This window comes from Dryobates pubescens, chromosome 26 (assembly GCF_014839835.1).
Source record: "Dryobates pubescens isolate bDryPub1 chromosome 26, bDryPub1.pri, whole genome shotgun sequence".
Taxonomy (NCBI): Eukaryota; Metazoa; Chordata; class Aves; order Piciformes; family Picidae; genus Dryobates; species Dryobates pubescens.
Genome location: NC_071637.1, coordinates 6,045,374 through 6,064,869, shown reverse-complemented (window position 1 = coordinate 6,064,869; position 19,496 = coordinate 6,045,374). Strand labels below are relative to the sequence as shown.

The following is a 19,496-nucleotide window of genomic DNA, read 5'->3' as shown; positions in this document are numbered from 1 at the left end:
AAGCTCCAGCCCGCTGAGATTCGTGCGTGTGTTTGTACATTTGTGCAGGGCAGAATAATGAGATGCGAGGAGGCTTTTTGTGCCTGCGTGGCCCCTCTCAGGTGGTGGTTATTTCCTTGCTGGTTGCTTTCCTTGGTAGTTAGTCTGAAGGGTCTCTTTCCAGCCACAGTGATTCTGGGTTGAGAGCACCTGAATGTTGAGTGCCTGTGGTGCTAGCGTGGGAGCGATCTGCTCTGGGGAGGGAGTCTTTGTTATAATAACTTTGTTATTCCAGGGAACGTGCAGACCCATATGGGGTCCAACCCCAGAATTAGTTGTGTCATGACCCTGGTCTGGGTTATGGACCGTGCTCTGGGGGGCAGATGCTGCCTACAGGTGTCAGCTCTGGGCAGGGGCATGATGTGCACCGCTTGCTGGGAGCCAGGATGATGCTCTGATCCTGGCATCTTTAGGCTGCTGGAGATGGTTACATCTCCTCATTCCCCTTCCAGCTGCAGGCTTTGCAAAGCGACCCACAGAGGATGCTGGACCCCAGCTGGGATGCACAGCCACAGACCAGGAACAGGAACTCAACCCTGCCAAACTCTGCCTTTTCTCTGTTGAAGGGCTGTGCTGGTGCAGCTAAATGAGAGGCCCTGTTTGCACCTGGGAAGTTTGGGCTTGCTCTGGAGAGGTAGGCTGTTCCTGCTAACTGTCTGTCCATAATGAACTGCAAAGATGTAGCCTGAAGAGGACCTTGTCGAGTTGCTAGGGCTTGTTCCTCCGCATTGTGTCCCTGAGATGCATCAGCAATAGCTGTGCTGTTCCTGGCTGGGGACTGTGCTGCTGCATGACCTCTCCCTGCACTTTGTTACGCTCTTCTTGTAACCAAAGCCTGAAGCTCCAAGTGTGTGCTGTTGAAACACAGGTTAGAGCTGGTGTGGCAAAGCCTCTGGCTGGGGAATAAGCCTTTGGCCCTTCTCACCTGGGTCTAGAGGGTGCAGGAGTCTCCAGCCTCCTCCCCATCTCCTGCCAGCCCACGCCAGGTATATTTTGCCAATAAGCTTGCTGCTGTGTGGGGCTTTTTGCTCCCTTCCACAGCACTCAGATGAATGCACCCAGTGCTGCCCAGTGCAAACTGGGTGTCTGCCACACTGGGGGGACCTGCTGCAAAACACGGTGGAGTTTCCCTCTGGGATGCTTGGTGATAGGAAAGGGAAAGATCAACCCTCAGGGCTGGGTGCTACAAGAAGGAATCTTTTCTTTATTGACCTTTAGTTGCTAATTACCAGTGGGGAATTGGGACATCCTCCATGGACTTCCCAAGGGCAGATGTGCATCTTCTGGGCCTGGCTGGAGAGCCTGAAGGGGAGAGATGCAAACCTCTCAACCACAATTATTACTATTTTTTTTTTTAACTCTTTGGATTTTATGTTGTTTTAATCCTCTCCCTCCTCCCCCAATATTATTCTTTCATCTGGGGCGTGCAGAGTTTCAGCTTCAGAACACACCACTGTTCTTGAAAGTGCCAATATTGTGCTTGGCCTCATATGAGACAGAAACGACGACGTCGTCACTGACCTGGGGTAGTGTGTCTGCCTGCCTAGCAGGCACTGAAAGTGTTGAGAAAACTGTTATTTTACTTCTATTTTGGTGTTGATTTTTTTTTTCTTTTTTCCTTTTTTTTCTTTTTTTTTTTAAATCTGAGCACTTGCTCTTCAGCAGAGCTGCATCAAACCCTGGAGCCCAAAGCAGAGCTCCTAAGCTGTCCTACGGGTCCACGTGGCAGGACAAGGGGCAGCAGGTATAAACTAGAACACAGGAGGTTTTACTTGAGCTTAAGAAGCAGCTTCTTTGCTCAGGCAGGGATGAAGCACTGGAGCAGGCTGCCCAGAGAGAGAGGTGGAGTCGTCTCCTCTGGAGGCTTCCCTGCTTTTGGAGCAGGGAAGTCATTGTGCCCCTGTACTCAGCACTGGTTAGGCCACAGCTTGAGTACTGCGTCCAGTTCTGGGGCCCTCAATTTAAGAAGGACATTCAGACTCTTGAACATATCCAGGGAAGGGCAGTGAGGCTGGGGAGAGGCCCTGAGCACAGCCCTGGGAGGAGAGGCTGAGGAAGCTGGGATTGTTTAGCCTGGGGAAGAGGAGGCTCAGAGGAGACCTCCTTGCTGTCTATGACTACCTGAAGGGAGGTTGTAGCCCGGTGGGGGTTGGTCTCTTCTCCCAGGCACCCAGCACCAGAACAAGAGGACACAGTCTCAAGCTGCACCAGGGGAAGTTTAGGCTCGAGGTGAGGAGAAAGCTCTTCACAGGAAGAGTAATTTGTCGTTGGAATGTGCTGCCCAGGGAGGTGGTGGAGTCGCCATCCCTGGAGGTGTTCAAGAGGGGACTGGACATGACACTTGGTGCTGTGGTTTAGTAGTCATGAGATGTTGGGTGACAGGTTGGACTTGATGATCTTTGAGGTCTTTTCCAACCTTATTGATTCTATGATTCTATGAAACTAGAACACAGGAGGTTTTACTTGAGCTTAAGAAGAAGCTTCTTTGCTCAGGGGGTGATGAAGCACTGGAGCAGGCTGCCCAGAGAGAGGTGGAGTCTCCTTCTCTGGAGGCTTTCAAAATCCACCTGGATACATTCCTGTGCAGTGTGACCTAGGTTAATCTGCTTTAGTAGGTGAGTTAGACTAGATGATCTCCAGAGAGCTCTTCCAACCCCTACCATTCTGTGGTTCTATGTGGAGTCTTTTGCCTGTGTGAGTGTCGGGCACGCAGGAAATGACCGGTCTGGGAGCAGAATGATGACTGTCCTGCGGTCCCCGTGCCCAGGACTGGAGCTGCCATGCCTGGCTGTGCCCTGGCTGGTCAGTGCTGCTGCCTGGGGGGTTCTCTGGTGGTTGTTTCTAGGCGAGGTTTGCAAAAGGTCACAAAAATTAATCTTCTAACTGGGGACCTTGGCACTGCAGGGAATGAATGTTTTGCATTAACAACCTAACTCGTTAATTCACTGAAACATTTAAAACCAAACCAGTTACATCCAGCCAAGCTGGAAAAAGCTGAAAGTTCATACTCAGCAATGCAGATTTCGAAACCTCCCTTTGTTAATCTCTGCAGAAGTAAATTTTCTGCAGTGTCTAAGCTCACTTTGACCGCTCTGGGCATTGTTTTGCTCAGCAGAGGCGAAGCCGCTCTGCTGAGGGTTAGTGGAGTGTACCTGGGCCTGCTGATGGGGATGGGAAGGTTCCTGTGCTGGGGAGGAAGGAGGGTTGGTGGAGGGAGCATTGCAGGAGGGCAATGCTCACAGCAGTGGTGTAGGTTTGGGGCTGTTGCTGCCTTGTTCTCGTTGATGTGGAACCCAGACTTCACAGTTCCTGTCTTATTCCATTCTGAATCATGGGAGTGCTTGAAATCACAGCCTAGCACGTCTCATGGTCCTCTTTCTTCTTGTTGGTAAGCTGGAGGTGAGTCATGGGTGTGTGTCCTTTGTGGACCTCTCTCACGGGGGAGAGATGGGCAGACATGGGCAGTCCAGGAGCCCGAAGCTCCCTTGCCCTCACTCATGGCCCCAGATCTGAGGCTTGTCACTCGTGAACCGCAGCCCTTCAGAAACTGTCAGGTGGCCACCAACCTGTCTGTCCCTGTTGCCATGATGTTGTGATAATAGTGTGAACCTGCAGTGGAACAGATCTTTCCCTGGTGAGAAGAGAGAGCTCTGCAGAGACCTTGTGTCCTTTCAGCACTTACAGAGGTTTCTGAGGAAGACTTTTTAGCAGGGCCTGTTAATGGCAGGACAGTGAAGGTGGTAAGCCCAGGCTGCCCAAAGAGATGGTAGATGCCCCACCCTAGAAACATTCCAGGTCAGGTTGGATAGGGGTCTGAGCAACCTGCTCTAGTTGCAGGTGTCCCTGCTGACTGCAGGGAAGTTGGACTAGATGAGCTTTAAAGATCCCTTTCAACCCAAAGTAGTTTGTGATTCTACAGTGTTTATGTTTTTTAAGCTGTTTCGGGTTGGGAGCTGTGCAGAGGGGCAGCTGTGGCTGTACATCAAGCATGGGGAACACAAGCCAGCCTAACCTGTTCTCATGGTTCTGTGCCTGCCTTGTGCAAAGAGCTGCTCGTCTCTGTCACAGGAGCTGGGTGTGCACTGTCTCACTGTCGTGTGAGTGAACACACATCAGCCCCAGGGTCAGTTCCTGGTGCTTTAGATATGAGAGATCCATACTCCCAGCCACGTTCTGGGTCCAGCCTGCCCAAAGGAGCCTAGGGCTTCTTTTCTTCCAGCATTGATTTTGCTGGGAGCGTCACTGGGGCTGAATTGATTTGACTCTGCCTTAAGTCAGTTTTTCTCTTAGATTTCCCACCTCTCTATTGAATTAGCAGGCATAAATTCAATAGGGAGCCATCAATTTAAGTACAATCCCTTTGTCTTCCTGGCTGTCAGGTAGCTATTCCAATTCAGCTAACTTCTCCTTCTCCAGTTCATCATAAAATAGTGCACAAGGAATGAAATCCTTCACACACAGCCGTAGGAATTGGTCTGAGGCATTCACAGGGGTATCTTTTCTGAGCTCTCTTGTATGGCTGGTTTTTAACTGATGAATATTTTTTTATCCTGTCCATTAAAACATGATGAAGAAATGGATGAATTATCCATCCTGTGATACATTAGTGGTGCATTACAGCATTAGTGCATTCCAGAAGGTGAGCAGCGAATGAAACATGCTCCCAACATGTGGTTATGCAACTGTTCCGTGGAAATGAAATGGACAAACAGTACATTTGATTAATTTTATTATTTATTTCCCCTCCCCTCCCCTCCCTCCCCCCCAGTAAATTGGCACTGTGATTCACTTCCAGCTAAACTCACAATCTGTGTTCTCAGGTGGCATTAATATCAGAGCCCCAGCAGGAGAGCCGAGGTGGCTGGGGCCGCTCTGATTGCATTTTGAACTGAAGTTGTTGGAGAGAGCACAGAGCTCGATGCAAATGTGCTGGTAAATGAAATGCAGAGCTTTTAGGTTCTCTGTAGGTGGGTCAGGCCTTTCCCTTTTACCCCAAATAATAGGGATGGCGTGCTCGGGGAGGCACTCTGCTAGCGTGGCACAATGGGGGTCTTTGTGTGTCCCCGTTGCTCTGTATCAAATTTTCCCTGTTGACAGATAAAAATCATCTTTTTGATAGCTGGCAGCTCCTTGAACACTAGGTGAGATCTACCTGGGATTCTGGCTGTCTCAGTAATGGAGCTTTTGGAACTGGATCTCCATCAGGAGTTTACTGGAAACAACAAAAAAAAGGCTTGCAGAGAGCCCAGCAGTTTCTCCCTGGCCTCTGTGAGAGCTGCAGAACAAAATTCCATCTGAATTCCCTTTTACCCTTGCCTCCCTGACACGAACCTCCTTTCAACCTTTCAAGCTAGATTTTTGTAGCCTTCAGGCTGCTCTTATTGGTTTTTATTTTTTCCCTAATTGGCTGGTCTTGGAAAGGTCATCATAACCTGCTCGATTGTGTAATATTTAACTTAGAATTAAAAATGAGGAGCTTGGGACCGGTGTCAAATATGATGCAGTTCCCCTCTGAATAGCAAAGCCCATTCATAGCCATCCAAGTATTCGACTTGCTGGTGCTAATGAATAACTTTCTGGCCCTCTGCAGAGGGGAATGGTAACCAACTGAAAGGTGGGACGAGAGCAGCATAAAGCAGGTATTGAGAGGGTGAATTTGCGCTGCAAAAATCCAGATCCCAGCTTTAATGCTGCTTTTTCCTTTCCTTTTTTTTTTAAGGTAGAATGTCTAGCTTTTCCTGAAGCCTTTAGCATAGCAAACAGTCTTGCCTGATGCCAAGTTCAGTGATGACTAACACTATTTACAGGACTGTTTTGTAATCTCAGATCAGCCCACATTAACGGGAAGTTACGTTTTCCCATCAGTCCTCCCAACGCCCGGTGCCGGAGAGCTGCTGAGGCCAGTCGGCCATCCAGGCTCTGCAGCCTGGAAAAAATGATGTCAGCTTTCCCAACAGTTTGTTAAAAAATTCCTGATGAACTTAGGAAGGTCAAATTCTACTTCCTCTGGTTTGAATTTTGGGGGTTTTGTTTTTTCCCTCTCTTCTTTTTGGTTTTGTTTTGGTGTTGGTTTGTGTTTGTGTGTGTGTGTTATTTTTGTTGTTGTTTCTCCCCTCCCCACCCCCCCCCCAGGAGCTTGCATTCCTCTGTTCTAAAAAGCTACCGACAGCAATAAGCAGGGGGAGGTATTGCATAAGCACCACCAAGCCATTTGCCTGATCGGCGTTTCTGGCTGCATGAGATCAGCTCAGAACATCTGATAGGAGAAAGCTCCTGGTGCACAGCTGCTGTGGCTGATAGGAGTTACCTTGTGAGTCAGCTGGTAGGATGGTAAGTTGGTCTGGTTATTTGTTTGAAGTGCAAGTTTTCATGAGTGTGTTACAAAGCTCTCTGGGGCTGTGAGAGTAAATCCCAGGCAGATCTGGCACAGAGGCTTGGTGGGATGAGTCAGTGCATCCATACGCTTCCAAGGGACCTGGCAGGCTGGAAAAATACCTCCTGAGCCCTGTGTTTAAAGGGGAAAAAAACAGAGCTGCTGTAAAAAAAATAGTTGATGGAGGGGTTAAGGCAGAGATTTGTGCTGCTTCCAGTGTGCTGCTTTCCCTGTCGTTGGACTGTCACCAGGCAAGGGACTCCTGGTGCCAGCTACAGCAGGCAGCTCTGCTGCCCTCGGGTCGTGATCTCCGGCACGGAGCACCCGCGGTGCAGATGGTGAAGCTGTGGCAGGCCAGCAATAAGGTTCTGGCTGATGCTCCAGCTGCCACAGGCTGGAGCAGTTTGGGAATTGCTTTAGCTTCAGAAAAATGGGGAAAAAAGAAAAAAAATTCCTTGTTTTTTCCTCCCCCCACCCTTTCCCTTTTCTTCTCTTCCTGGTTTGACAGATCTCTCCTCACCCCAAGCCCAGCAAAATGTGTGAATGCCAGAGGCTGAAAATGTGGTGGGATGGGGGAAGGCTGGAAGCCAGGAATGTCTGTGTGATGCTGCTCTTGAGTTCTGGGGCCTTACCTTCTCATGTAGCTCCAGCTGAAGATTCAACAGATGCTATTAAAGTAATGAAGTATGCACAGGGTGAGGAGGGAATCTCACAAAAGCTCTGTGAGCTTACTGAACAAGGAGAGCTGAAACTGGCCAGAAGGACCAGGGCAGGGATCATCCCTCTGTACTTGGCACTGATGAGGCTGCACCTGGAATACTTGGCTCAGCTCAGGGCCCCTCATTACAAGGACATTGAGTTGCTGGAGCAGATACAGAGAAGGGAAACGAAGCTGGTGAAGAGTCTGGAGAAGCAGGTCTGGTGAGAAGCAGCTGAAAGAACTGGGGGTGTTCAGCCTGGAGGAAGGGAGGCTTGGGTGAGACCCTCCTGGCTCTCTACAACTCCCTAAAAGGAGGTTGGAGCCAGGTTGGGATTGGTCTGTTCTCCCTTGTAAGAAGTGATAGGACAAGAGGAAATAGCCTCAAGTTGCACCAAGGGAGGTATAGGTTGGACATCAGGAACAATTTCTTCCCCAGAAGGGTTTTGAAGCTCTTGAACAGGCTGCCCAGGGCAGTGGTGGAGTCTCCATCCCTGAAGGGATTTAAAAGTTGTGTAGAAGCGGTGCTGAGGGACATGGTTTAGTGGTGCCCTGTGAGTGCTGGGTTAACAGTTGGACTTGATCTTAAAGGTCTTTTCTATCCTAACCAATTCTGTGATTCTATGAAAATATGTGGGCCTGGCCTCCTTGCTCCCTGCAGCAGAGCTCTGGGCTTCTCTGCAGGCAGAGGTCCTTGGCACGGGCATGGTGCTTTGAGCCGGCCAGGAACTTCCCGACAGAATGGTTGGAAAATGCCAGTTTTGAAGAAATTGAAATGTTCTGTGGGGAACTTGTTGCTATTTCCTCAGGGGGTTTTGTGATGGAAAAACCTGGGGTGACCCTGTCTGGTATTACCTCCTGCGTGCTGCTAAGCCAGAAGTCTGTGCATACAGGGAGCCCAGGCGCTGCTGTCCACGCTGGAACACCAATGATGGGTCTTGGCAAGGTGAGGGGAAATTCTGGTGGGTTTCCTTCTCAAATGAGATTTTGATGTGGGCCATAAAAGGTGCATCTTTGTGGTTTTGATATTAAACTGGTGATTCTCAGGTTCATGTGTGTGAAGAGAGGGTAAATCCAGGGTGAAGTCAATTTTTTCCAGTGAAACATGCTGAAAATGATTTATTGAGTGAAGCAGTTAACTAGCAGGACAGTTGTGCTTTGTCTAATGCCAAAGAAACTAACCTCTCCTCTCTCTCTCTGTGTCGTCAGGTTCAGAGGCAAATATGAACATTCATCAACACTTGACAATGACTCCTTGGGACACCATGAACTTGCTGGAATCTGGGCCACAGAGCACTTGCAATAGCACCTTTTAAATTTGAATTTAATTGAAATCGAAGCAAAAGTAGTCAGCTGGACCAATCGCAGTGATGGCTAGCAAAAGAAAATCCACGACTCCCTGCATGATACCAGTAAAAACGCTGGTGCTGCAGGAGACTGAACTGGACACTGTAGAAGATGACAATGAGGGAACACAACAGGATGCTCCAGCAGAAGGGCCAGCAGCTAGTGATGCTGGTGCCAGTACCAGTAACAATGGAGCTTTGTCTAATGGGCACCGTGGTATTGCTGATGGTGACACTTACATCTGCAAGTCTTGTGACTTTGGATCTCAAGAGGTTCACCAGTTCTTTGCACACTTGGACTCTGAGCACTTAGACTTTAGCAAAGACCCTGTGTTTGCCTGCATTGCCTGCAGCTTTCTGGCAAACAGCCAGGAAGGGCTCTCGCACCACAACGCGGAGTCACACGCCGGAGAAACGAACTTCATCTGGAGGGTGGCTAAGCAGGACAGTCGTACAACGGTGGAGCAAAGTCTTTCTGAGGCCACCGGCAGCCATGACCCTCCAGGAGAGGCCCCTGAAGAAGGGGTGGATGGCCAGTCTGAAATTATCATTACCAAAACCCCCATCATGAAGATCATGAAAGGTAAACCTGAGGCCAAAAAAATCCACACGCTGAAGGAGAATGTGTCAAGCCAGCTGGGCAGCGAGTTGGAGGTGAAAGATGGAGAGCATTCATTCCCAAATGGGTCTGTGCCAGTTAGCCAGCCCACTGCAGGTTCAGCAAAATCATCTCATATCATGAATGGCTCCATCATAGGAAACGTGCCTGTGCTGCAGGCAGGCGTTGCACAGCTTGTGTCCCTGCAGCAGCAACCCCCATTGCATCAGCAACTACCCACCTCCAAGTCCCTTCCCAAGGTGATGATCCCACTGAGCAGCATTCCAACCTACAATGCAGCCATGGACTCCAACAGCTTCCTGAAAAACTCCTTCCACAAGTTCCCCTACCCCACCAAAGCTGAGCTCTGCTACTTGACCGTGGTAACAAAGTACCCGGAAGAGCAGCTGAAGATCTGGTTCACTGCCCAGAGGTTGAAGCAAGGCATCAGCTGGTCGCCAGAGGAGATCGAGGATGCCAGGAAGAAGATGTTCAACACTGTTATCCAGTCCGTCCCGCAGCCCACCATCACAGTCCTGAACACGCCGCTGGTGGCCAACCCTGGGACTGTCCCCCATCTGATCCAGGCTACATTACCAGGCCACGTGGTGGGGCAGCCAGAGGGGACAGGGGGGCTGCTGGTCACACAGCCCATCATGGCAAATGGATTGAAGGGCACCAGCTCCTCCTTCACCCTGTCAGTGACTTCTGTCCCCAAGGTACAGCCGGCAGCACAGCACAGCACGGTGAGCTCCAGCAACACGTCAGGGGTAAAGGTGGTCAACAGTGGCCAGTCGCTGCTCACCGCCTGCCCCACCATCTCCTCCCAGACCTTCCTGGATCCCAACGTCTACAAAAATAAGAAGTCCCATGAGCAGCTCTCAGCCTTGAAAGGCAGCTTCTGCAGAAACCAGTTCCCTGGCCAGGCTGAAGTGGAGCGGCTGACAAAAATCACGGGCCTGTCCACCAAGGAGATCCGAAAATGGTTCAGTGACAGGAGGTACCACTACAGGAACGTGAGAGGCGGCCGGGCCGTGTTCCCCGGAGACGGCGCTCTCGATTCGCTGCCTGAGATAACCTTCGACGCCTCGTCCAGAGGAGCCGAGCTGAGCCCTGCAGCAGCAGCAGCAGCTGTGCCAGCCCCTCACCACCCGCCGCGGCGGCAGTCGTGGCACCAGGCACCCGACTTCACGCCAACCAAGTACAAGGAGCGGGCACCAGAGCAGCTGAAGGCTCTGGAGAGCAGTTTTGCCCAAAATCCCCTTCCTGCAGAGGAAGAGGTGAACCGCCTGAGGGGAGAGACGAAGATGACCCGGAGGGAGATTGACAGCTGGTTCTCCGAGAGGAGGAAGAAGAAGGTGGCAGAAGAAAATAAGAAGGTGGAAGAGGCAACTCAGCAGGAGGAGGAGGATGCAGAAAATGGCGGTAGAGAAGGGGAGGACTCTTCAGATGAGTTGAAAGCTGCAGGTGAAAATGGCTCAGTGGATGCCAGCCTGAGCTCAGCCGAGCGCAAAGTGAGTCCCATCAAAATCAACCTGAAGAACCTACGAGTGACCGAGTCCAATGGCAAAGATGAGGTACCGGGGGCCAGCGTGAGTGAGAAAGGGGACGGCAGCTCCAGCCGGCCACCCACCCCTCCAAAAACCAAAATGAACTTCAAGAAAACAGCCCAGCAGCGGCACCTGCTGAAGCAGATGTTTGTGCAGACCCAGCGGCCCACCAACCAGGAGTACGACGCCATCGTGTCCCAGACCGGCCTGCCGCGGGCAGAGGTCATTCGCTGGTTCGGGGACAGCCGCTACGGCTACAAGAACGGGCAGCTGAAGTGGTATGAGAACTACAGGAGGGGAGTCTTCCCCCCAGGGCTGGTGGAGGTCAGCCCCGCGGGGCGGGAAGTGCTGGAGGACTACTACGAGAAGCACAAGGTGCTGCGGGACGAGGACCTGCCCACGCTCTGCGAGCGCTCCCACCTCAGCGCCCAGCAGCTCAAGGTGTGGTTTGCCATGAAGGCAGAGGAGGAGAGCAAGGCCACCACCGGCCCCGAGGAGGCTGGCAGTGAGGCGGCAGGGAGCCAGAAAGGGCCATGCGAGGCTGGCTCGGAGGTGTCGGAGAGCAGCGAGTCCTGGGAGCCGGGCGGCCAGGAAGGCGGCGCTGGGACGCCCGACGCTCCTGGCCCACCGCCCCCTGCACGGCTCGGTAAGACCCCTGCCACGGACAGGGCTGGCTCTGCCTAGGGGCTGGGTGAGCATGGGGCATGGAGCCTTTCCTTTTAGTAAAAGGGTCTAGTGTCTGGTTCTGGTGTTTGGGATTTAACCAAGGAAGTGGTGAAGAAATCCCTGGGGAAGGAGGATGAGGAGAGTGGTGAGGCGCCATGGGTGCTGCTGCCCACCTGCCCCTGCCTGCCTTGGTCACTGGATTCTGGCTCCACTCAGATACCAGTTCTTGGCTTCATTTTAAGCCTAAGTAAAACCAGCAGGAGCATCTGGTCCCTTTATCTGTCCCAGGGGAACGTGACCCTTGGGTTTATTTATGAAGGGGATGGGTATTTAGGAAGGAAGGGGCTTGGCTACTGTGTCCCATGCCACAGCTTTCTTCCATGCCTCCCCTGGCTTTGGGCAGCAGATGTAATCCTGTTGAGAGCCTCCTCCTTTCTCTCTCCTCCTGCCAGCTCTCAGAACATCCTTGTTGGGTGCAGGGCAAGGCTCGAGTGGTGAAGATGCAGGCTACAAGGAGGGAGAGGACATGAAGGGATGGTGATAACAGCTGCTGGCCCTGCCTCTCCTCCAGAACTCACTTCTGAAAGGCGTTTGTGTGTGTGCACATGTATGTGGAGGAGAGGAGAGGTGGTTTCCAGGCTCTCCCTGGACTCTTCAGAAATGCAGCTGGGGGCTGTTTCCTCCCTGGCTGGATTCCCACCAGATGGGGCTGGCCAAATGCTCACCCTATCCCACCAAGGACTGTGCAGCCCCTCGCCTCCTCCGTGCACACAGCTCCTTGCCAGTGTGCTGGGCAGCTGGGATCTTCTCCAGGCCTGCTGCCTTGCTTCAGAGCCTCCCATGCACTTCTGCCATGGCTGCAGGCCTTCAGAGAAGATAACCCAGTAAGATCCATTGCTTTCTTCCTCTGTCTGGTTTGGAAGAGGTGGAGCTTGGGTTCGAAAGAGGCCCTGCCCTCCTTGCAGCTGATAGATCTGGATGTGCACTGCCCTGTACGCTTTGCTGGGGAGCAGCTGCTGACTCAGGAGTGGTTTTGGGAAAGGGTGGTGTGTTTGTGCCCATGCCAGGGGCATGGCCATGCCCCTACTAGCACCTTCCAAGCCTGGCTTTATGGTACCCAGAGCAAGGTGGCCCTGTCACCCCTTGTGGCACGGAGGCAGGAGGTGCTCAGTGAGGATTCATGGCTTTGGATTGCTGTTGGCTGTGTCATGGCTCAGCCTAGCTGCTGGCCAAAACCCAGCTCTACTCCCACAAGGATTTTGGGTTTCCTGGCCCTTATGAATGTCCTGGCCTTTCTCCACAGCTGACTCCATTGAGGCTCCCAACTTTGCCTATCCCAGGGAATCCCTGTACCCCTTCCTCTTCACTCAGCACTCCCTGTGGATTTTAGGCCCCTGTAGCAAGCCAAAGCATCTCTGACACCTCTGTTCTTTTTCAGAAACAGACTGAACTGAAACCAGCAGCCCTGGAGGATCAACTTTTATCCTTGAGAACAAATTTTTGGTCTGTAAGAAACCCATGGGCAGGCGTGATCCAAGCCTCGGGAGCAGGACGTGGTGATAAAGCACTGCCATAAATGAGACCTTTGAGCACAGCAGACGTGAGAGCACACGTGCAAAACTGGGCACTCGGTGCAGAGCTCTCAGTGGCCCGGCCAAGGGGATGGCTGAGAGCTGGCAGAGGCAGGGGGCAGCTTGCACCCAGGAAAGAGGATGCTCTTCTTTGCTTCCCAATGGACAGACTTTCAGATTTCATATTCATATACCGATGCCTACAGCTGCCTATACAAGCATAACAAATCTCAGACCTTGTGTAAGCAAGGTCATTGCTTAGATATGGACTATCATGGCACAGTACTTTTTTTCTGTTTTGGTTGGGGTTTTGTTTGGGTTTTTTTCATCTGTCCTTTAAGGTGTTTGTTCTCTAAAGGTTGGCATGGCTGCACAGATCCTCTCTGCCCTTTATGGTCCTTAAGCCCTGCAATGAAGGGCTTTGCAGGCACACAAGTGTGTGTGTTAGGAAAGGAAAGGTACCTGAGAAGGAAACAGGCAGTTTTGCAAGTCCAGTGGGAGTGGAGTGAGATTTCCATCCCTGCAGATGAGGTTCAGTTTAGCATCTCCAATAAGCAGCAGGTTCTCAGACCCAGACAACCCAGGAGATGGAGCTCGGTGTCGTTTGTCCTTTGCTGGCTAAAATATTTTTCCCCTGTGCTCCCGGAGACTGACTGTAGCAGGCTATTAAATCTCCAAGTCTCCCTTTAATCACTGAGAACTAGCACATCATAATTTTTCCATCCTGACCTGGAATCCTTTTCATTGTTCAGAGAGAACAAGCTGTTCTTCAGAGAACAAACACAGCGAGCAGGCGGCATCGCTGTGAGCGGTTCAAGTCGTCGTCTCCAAGGGATCGGCGAGGCAGCAGCTCTTCTGCAATCAGGAAGTTTCCCTCTTGCAGCCCTACGTGACAGATCTCCTGCAGCAGTGCTGCAGTGCTTCAAGTGTTTGTCCCAGGCCTTTTTGCTTTTTCTTCCCTTCCTTTTTTTTCATCCCAGTTTCTCTGCAATAGTTCTGGTGAAAGAACAAAACCCACTTCCCAGTGAGCCTTCCTGCTTCCCGCTCCCTGCACATTTCTAACCTGCCCGTGTTTGCTCTGAGTGCTTGCTGTGTGATGCAACCACTTGAAGATTTAGTCTTTTTTTTTTTGCCTTCCTTCTTTTTTTTTTCCAGATTCTTTTCTAATAGAAAACAAGATCTAGAAGGGAAGCTCTTGAGCTGCTTAGTCCAGCCAAATGCTGTGTCAGGCTGTTCTGTCACAAACTAATCAAGCCCCAGCTCGAAATTAGTTCCATGTCTCGCCTTCACTTTTGCTCTTGGAAGGCTGCTCCAGAACCTCACTGCCCTCACAATGCTCAGAAACTTTCTTTATTTAAATTTCTAGCTTGCATTAATTGGGGGCTGGTTTATTCCTGGTTTGTTTTGGAGCCAACATTGTCCTTTAACTTAAATAGCTTTTGGTGTTTTAGCCACTGATGTATTTATGGAGAGTAGTCAGGGCTCCTTTTTTTTTTTTTTTTTGGTTTGGGTTGGTTTTTTTTTTTCCAAGCTTTTTCAGTAGAAGGTTTTTATTTAGTGAGAGCTTTTTAATGTGGGAGACTTTATTGGTGGTGGTAAATGATATTTATTAGAAGGGTGGGTAGCAAGCCCCAAAGGATCGGATCCAGAGATTTACAGAAAAATCTGGTTTAAAAACAAAAAGCTCTTTCAGAACCTCTTCCAAGGAGGGTGTCTGATTTCTACCTTCAAATGCCCTTGCTTTTCCAATTCTTTCCTCATCCCTGCCTTAAGAGGCTGCCTTGCTGAGCAGCTAGGAGGGATTTAATCTCTCAGTGCTTCGCAAGAGGAAGGGCTTCCTCTCACCTGGTGATATGTGGTGGGTGCTGGTGCTGAGCTCCCTGGGCACATGGTGTAACCCCTGGGGCCAAGCCTGAGCATCTGCTTCAGCAGATGACCTGCACCCTACAGAATGATGGGACAGAGTGCTGCAACCATCTCTTAGCAGTCAAACCCTCCCCAAAACACTGAGCAGGGGTGGTGTTGACTGGGAGCACCCTGCTGTGACACCTGGCTCCCCAGCTCTCTCTTGGGAAGCACTGTTGCTGCTCATGCCGTGGTTGGAGCATTGGCTCAGCTGGGCAGCATCCCTGCCGCTCACCTCCAGCAGAGCAAACCCAGCTGCACTGCAAAGGCAGAGCCCCAGGGGTTCAATCCTGCACACCCTGAAATGTCACCGGTGACAGGGGGGATCTGAGTGGCCCTAGAGCTGGAGGGAGCCGATCTGGAAGCCATGCAGCCTGAGAGAATGAGTGTGTGTGTACAGTGTTACCTTCAGAGAACAAATACAGGTAGGTCAATTTACTCTCTAGTGTCTATGTACATGCAGGTTTATTTAAGTACACATATATACAGTTCAGATATGCCATTGATTCTTTATTGCATTAAGCTGTACATTAAAAAATGTACACTTTTACTAACTACTTGCTATATAAATGTGTTGGAAGTGCAGTTTGCCCATTCAAGGTGATTTTCTGTGGGATTTTTGGTGTACACTCTAAAGGCCCTATGGCTACTTGGAAGAGCAATCCCCATTCCATCTACAGAAATGCTGAAGGACTGTGGTGTGAACTGGCCCCCTTGAACCGTTTTTCCATGCACTAGCTGAAATGTTTTGCACTTGGGTTGGATTTGGCCAGTTTTCCAGAGTGTGGTGGGGGGAGGAAAAAAAACCCCAAATGAAAAATTCCATTTGGAAAAGAGAAGCCTTGTGAGCTAGAGGGAGAATTTCCCGGTGTACACAGAAAAAACAGCCTTGAGGGTTGGAAGCTGCTGAGGTTTCTGAGCTTTGTCTCCATGCATTCATACAAGCACAGCAGGAGCTTTCTTTCTTTTGGGTCAGAGGAATTTTAAAAAGTGGTTCCATGCAGCCTGCCCTTGGATGTGGCAGCAGGGCTGGCAGAGCCCCGTTCCAGGGGGCAGGGCGAGAGCCAGAGACAAAAATCAAATGGAAATCGAGTTCCCTTTCTAACTGCTACATTCCTTCTTGAAACCCCCCTGTAAGTATAAGCTAAAGATCCAGAGGGTTTAGCTCTGTGGCCCTCTGTTTCCCTATGGCACCAGTTTTGAAGCTGAGGGGCAGCAGGTGCCCTCTCCAAACAGGCTCAGGTTGTGGTGCAGGACGTGAGAAATGTGTTTGCATCTGAAGCTCGAAGGAATAATTGAGAGGTGGCTTGACAGTCCCAGCAAGCAGCTCTTCTGGTGTTGAGAGGAAGTGTCACCACAATTCTGCACGGTGTGTGAATATTTATCATCATCTAATCAGAGATGACTGTCTTGACTTGAAAGGAGGGCTGTGAGCTAGCGGTTGTGCGGCCAGCGTCAGCGAGGAAGGGAAATTGAATTCTTCGCCATCCGCTGTGTGAGAGCTTGGGCTCGGCAGGCACGTAGCAACCATCATTTGTAATCCCTGTGAATCTTGTTATTTATGTCTCTGAGGCTGCTTAGATTAAGGGCACAATCCAATTGCTTAATAACCCAAAACCCTGCTTTGTGCCGTGCCTGGCTCGCTCGCATAGAGGGCTGCTGGTTCTCCTGATGCAAGAACAGAGTTACTTGATTCACTGCCAGCAAGCCCTGAGATTTCTAGACATGGCTCTGTGTGTCTTATTTTTCAGCTCCTTAACTAGCAACCTGGCAATCACTCTTTTTTTCCTTTTTTTTCCATCAGCAGAACACTAACCAACCCTGGGTGTCCAGGCTCCTATCTCCAAACCAGGGTGTCCAGGCTTTAGAGCCAGGTGCTGCTGCATATCCAGCTTGCAACCATAGCCATAGGAGTGGGCACAGGAGCTTGCTTTGATGCCTGGCATGTAGGTATTTGTCTCCTCCCTGCCAGGGACTTGTGTGGGTCACCATGAGAAGCCACTAGCAGAAGCAGCAGCTTCTGGTAGCAGTGAGGAGAGACTCTGTAGGCAGCCCCCAGCTGAATGCAGAACGTCCCCCTGCCCATCCACGCTCCAGAGGCTGGAGTTGCCAGCTACCTGCTTGGTTAGTTTTTGATGGGTGTCCTCTCTCTGTGCAGGAGGAAAAGGAGGCTGGAGAAGGTTGGGTTCCCGTTTAGGATTTGGGCTTTTTAGTTTTGCTTTGATTTTGTTGTTGTTGTGGTGTTTGGTTGTTTTGTTTTTTTAGTGAAAAGCAACCATTTTTGGTCACAAGTAGAAGTGTTGTATTCTGTCTTCCCTGCAGCCCCACTCAGAGATATTAGAGAGGCAACGTGATGGGAAGGTGGTGTTTGGAAACTGGGGATCAGAAGAGGAAGGTGATCTTTCTGCACTTAGGCACAAAGGAGAAAGCTACCATGATTCTGCACCTTCCCCTCACGTTGCTGGTGTTTAAAGGACTTGTGAACTTCTCCCTCCTGTTGCCCAGATGATTTTGGCTTTGCTCTTTTCGAGTCACTCGGTGGCCCAGTGTGATTCAGCTTACTGCAGCAATTTCCCAGCTGATCACCAACCCAGCAGGGTAAAACCAGGCAATGCTTCACGTGGAGGTAGGAGATGAGACCCTTGCAAGCTGTACCTTTTTTTTCCCCTTCCTGCCAATTTAGTTTCTGCTGTATGTTGTGCTGGCAGTGGTCCCTGCCAGGAATGCTGGATTGGCATCACAAAACTTTACCAAGCAGAGCAAGGCAGCTCTGTTACCTAAGCAGTGATTGATTTAGTATCATTGTGTGTGTGTGTTCTCATCATTTTGCCTGTTCTAGCGCAGCGCTGCCTGATGTTGGCCATATTGTGACGGCACAGTTAAAGCCACTTCTTTCCTGTACCGCTGGAGGCTGGTTTTAGGAGGGCTCCTGCTCACTGGTGCTAGTGAAGGTTGGGCTCGGAATCCATGGCCTAAAAAAAACTTCTTGCTCCAATTGCACTTTCTCTCTGCCCCAGCTGGCTCGTGGTGATGTTATGGGTACGTGGCTGTGATCCCCACCCCCCCTTGCACACACTAACATTGCACTACAAGAGAGACTTTGGGAACGGTGTGTTGATCACTTTGGTTCTCAGCAGGCCACAAAGTCAGCTTAATGGGGTCTCTTTTTTTCTTCCTTGGTTGTTGTTTTTTCCCCTTTTAATTATTATTTAGAGATCATGCTGGTGCTGAATGACCTGGAATTATTTTACTTTTACTTTTTTTTTGTTTTGTTTTGCTTGGATTTATCCAAAGGAAAATGCAATTGTAGCTGCAGTGGGACCTTTCATAAGGGTGGCTGTGCAGCTAGGGAGCAGGGCAAGGGCTCTGCTGCGTGAACTGTCTTTGTACCAGGGATGTCTGGGGTGGGGTTCCAGTGGGCTTATTACTGTGTTTGGGTTGGGGTTTTTGTTCTTTTAGACCACAATTTTAGCTGGTCACCTTGGCAATCGTGTGAGACAGGAAAAAAGTTTTTACTTTTGGTAAAGGTTTTAAAGAGATTAAACAAACAAAAAACAAAACTCAAGTGAAGCTGCCTGTGATTGTGAGCTGTGGCTATTACTAGGGCTAGGGTAGCTTGTACCTGCTATGGACTTCACCTGCTCTTGTGCTGAGGGCAAGAACTCCCTGTAGTAACAATGCCACTTCTGAGAAGTGAATGGCAAGTTTCCCTTCCTTTTGTATATGTGGATGTGAGGGTGGGCAAGGGGAAGAGCTTGCTTGTACAGTTTGTTGAAATGAAACCAGACATTTTTGGTTGTTCCTAAATAAAGAGCGTAAAAGACGAGCCTGAGTCGACTGGTGATGTGGGGAAGCCTATGCAGTGTGGGGTGCTGAAGTGCCCAGGGGGTGCTTCCTGCTGATGCAAGGAGATGTGCCTTGTCCAGGAGTGGGCAGTGCTCATCACAGCCCTCATGTGTGTTTTAAAAGGACAGCTTCCCTGCAGGGTGAAGTCCAGCAGCATACTACAGCCCAGATGCCTCCATCCTAGGAGCACCCCCTGCAGCCTGGGGTGACTGCTCATCCCCACTCTGGTTCAGAACAGCATGGTCAGCTGTGGCACAGCTTGGTTTACTCTTCTGAGTGAACAACATTAAAGCTGGGCCTACTCCTGGTTATTTTGAAACCCCAGTAGCTGCAGACTTCCTGAAGCCAGGAAGGATGGAGCTGGGCTGCATCTGGGAAGGATGGCGCTGGGCTGCATCCTCTCAACCGCAGCTGGGTCTGCAGGGGGACAAACAACCAGACACCAAACCTCCACACATGTAATACTGACTTTTATTGTCATTTAAAGCTAGGGTGGCCTTGTAAATGTAGAGTTTCACTACTGGACCCATAGGCAGTGGCTACACAGGTAGGTAGATGCGATGCCGCCAGGACAGAGATAGGTGCTGCTCGGTCACTTCAGTCCCCCCTTGCCCAGCGTGCCCTGGGAGCAAGTACAGCCATGGATGGCTGCAAAGGGGCTCCAGCAGCAGCACGGGCGTGGGATTGCCAGGAATAGAGGCACAGCAGTGATGGCAGAGGGCTGGTTGGAGGACTTTGGGTCTCTTCCTTGCGATTAGAGACAGTTTTGTCTCTCCCCTTGGCGGCTGGCAGGTTGTACGCGCCAATGCGCTTCATTAAGAGCTTGGTGGTGAAGGTTGGGGGTTTGGGGGGGGTGGGGGGGTGATTAGGGAGGTTTTTCCCAATTTTTTTTTTTATTTTTTTTT

At 50.6% G+C, this 19,496-nt stretch overlaps 1 protein-coding gene across 4 annotated transcripts in view; it reads left to right on the top strand.

The window, feature by feature from the left end:
• ZHX3 (zinc fingers and homeoboxes 3) overlaps positions 1–13,773 on the top strand; it is a 51,995-nt gene extending 38,222 nt beyond the window's left edge. For 3 of the 4 annotated variants that reach the window (XM_054173750.1, XM_054173748.1, XM_054173749.1), the window contains 2 exons: positions 8,319–11,249; positions 12,708–13,773. In XM_054173750.1, the coding sequence (XP_054029725.1) occupies positions 8,480–11,249; positions 12,708–12,718 (2,781 nt within the window). In that variant the 5' untranslated portion in view covers positions 8,319–8,479 and the 3' untranslated portion in view covers positions 12,719–13,773. Of the gene's footprint in view, positions 1–6,264; positions 6,370–8,318; positions 11,250–12,707 lie in introns of those variants that run through there. The other variant, XM_054173751.1, reaches the window with a different exon arrangement.
• Positions 13,774–19,496: the final 5,723 nt, after the last annotated feature.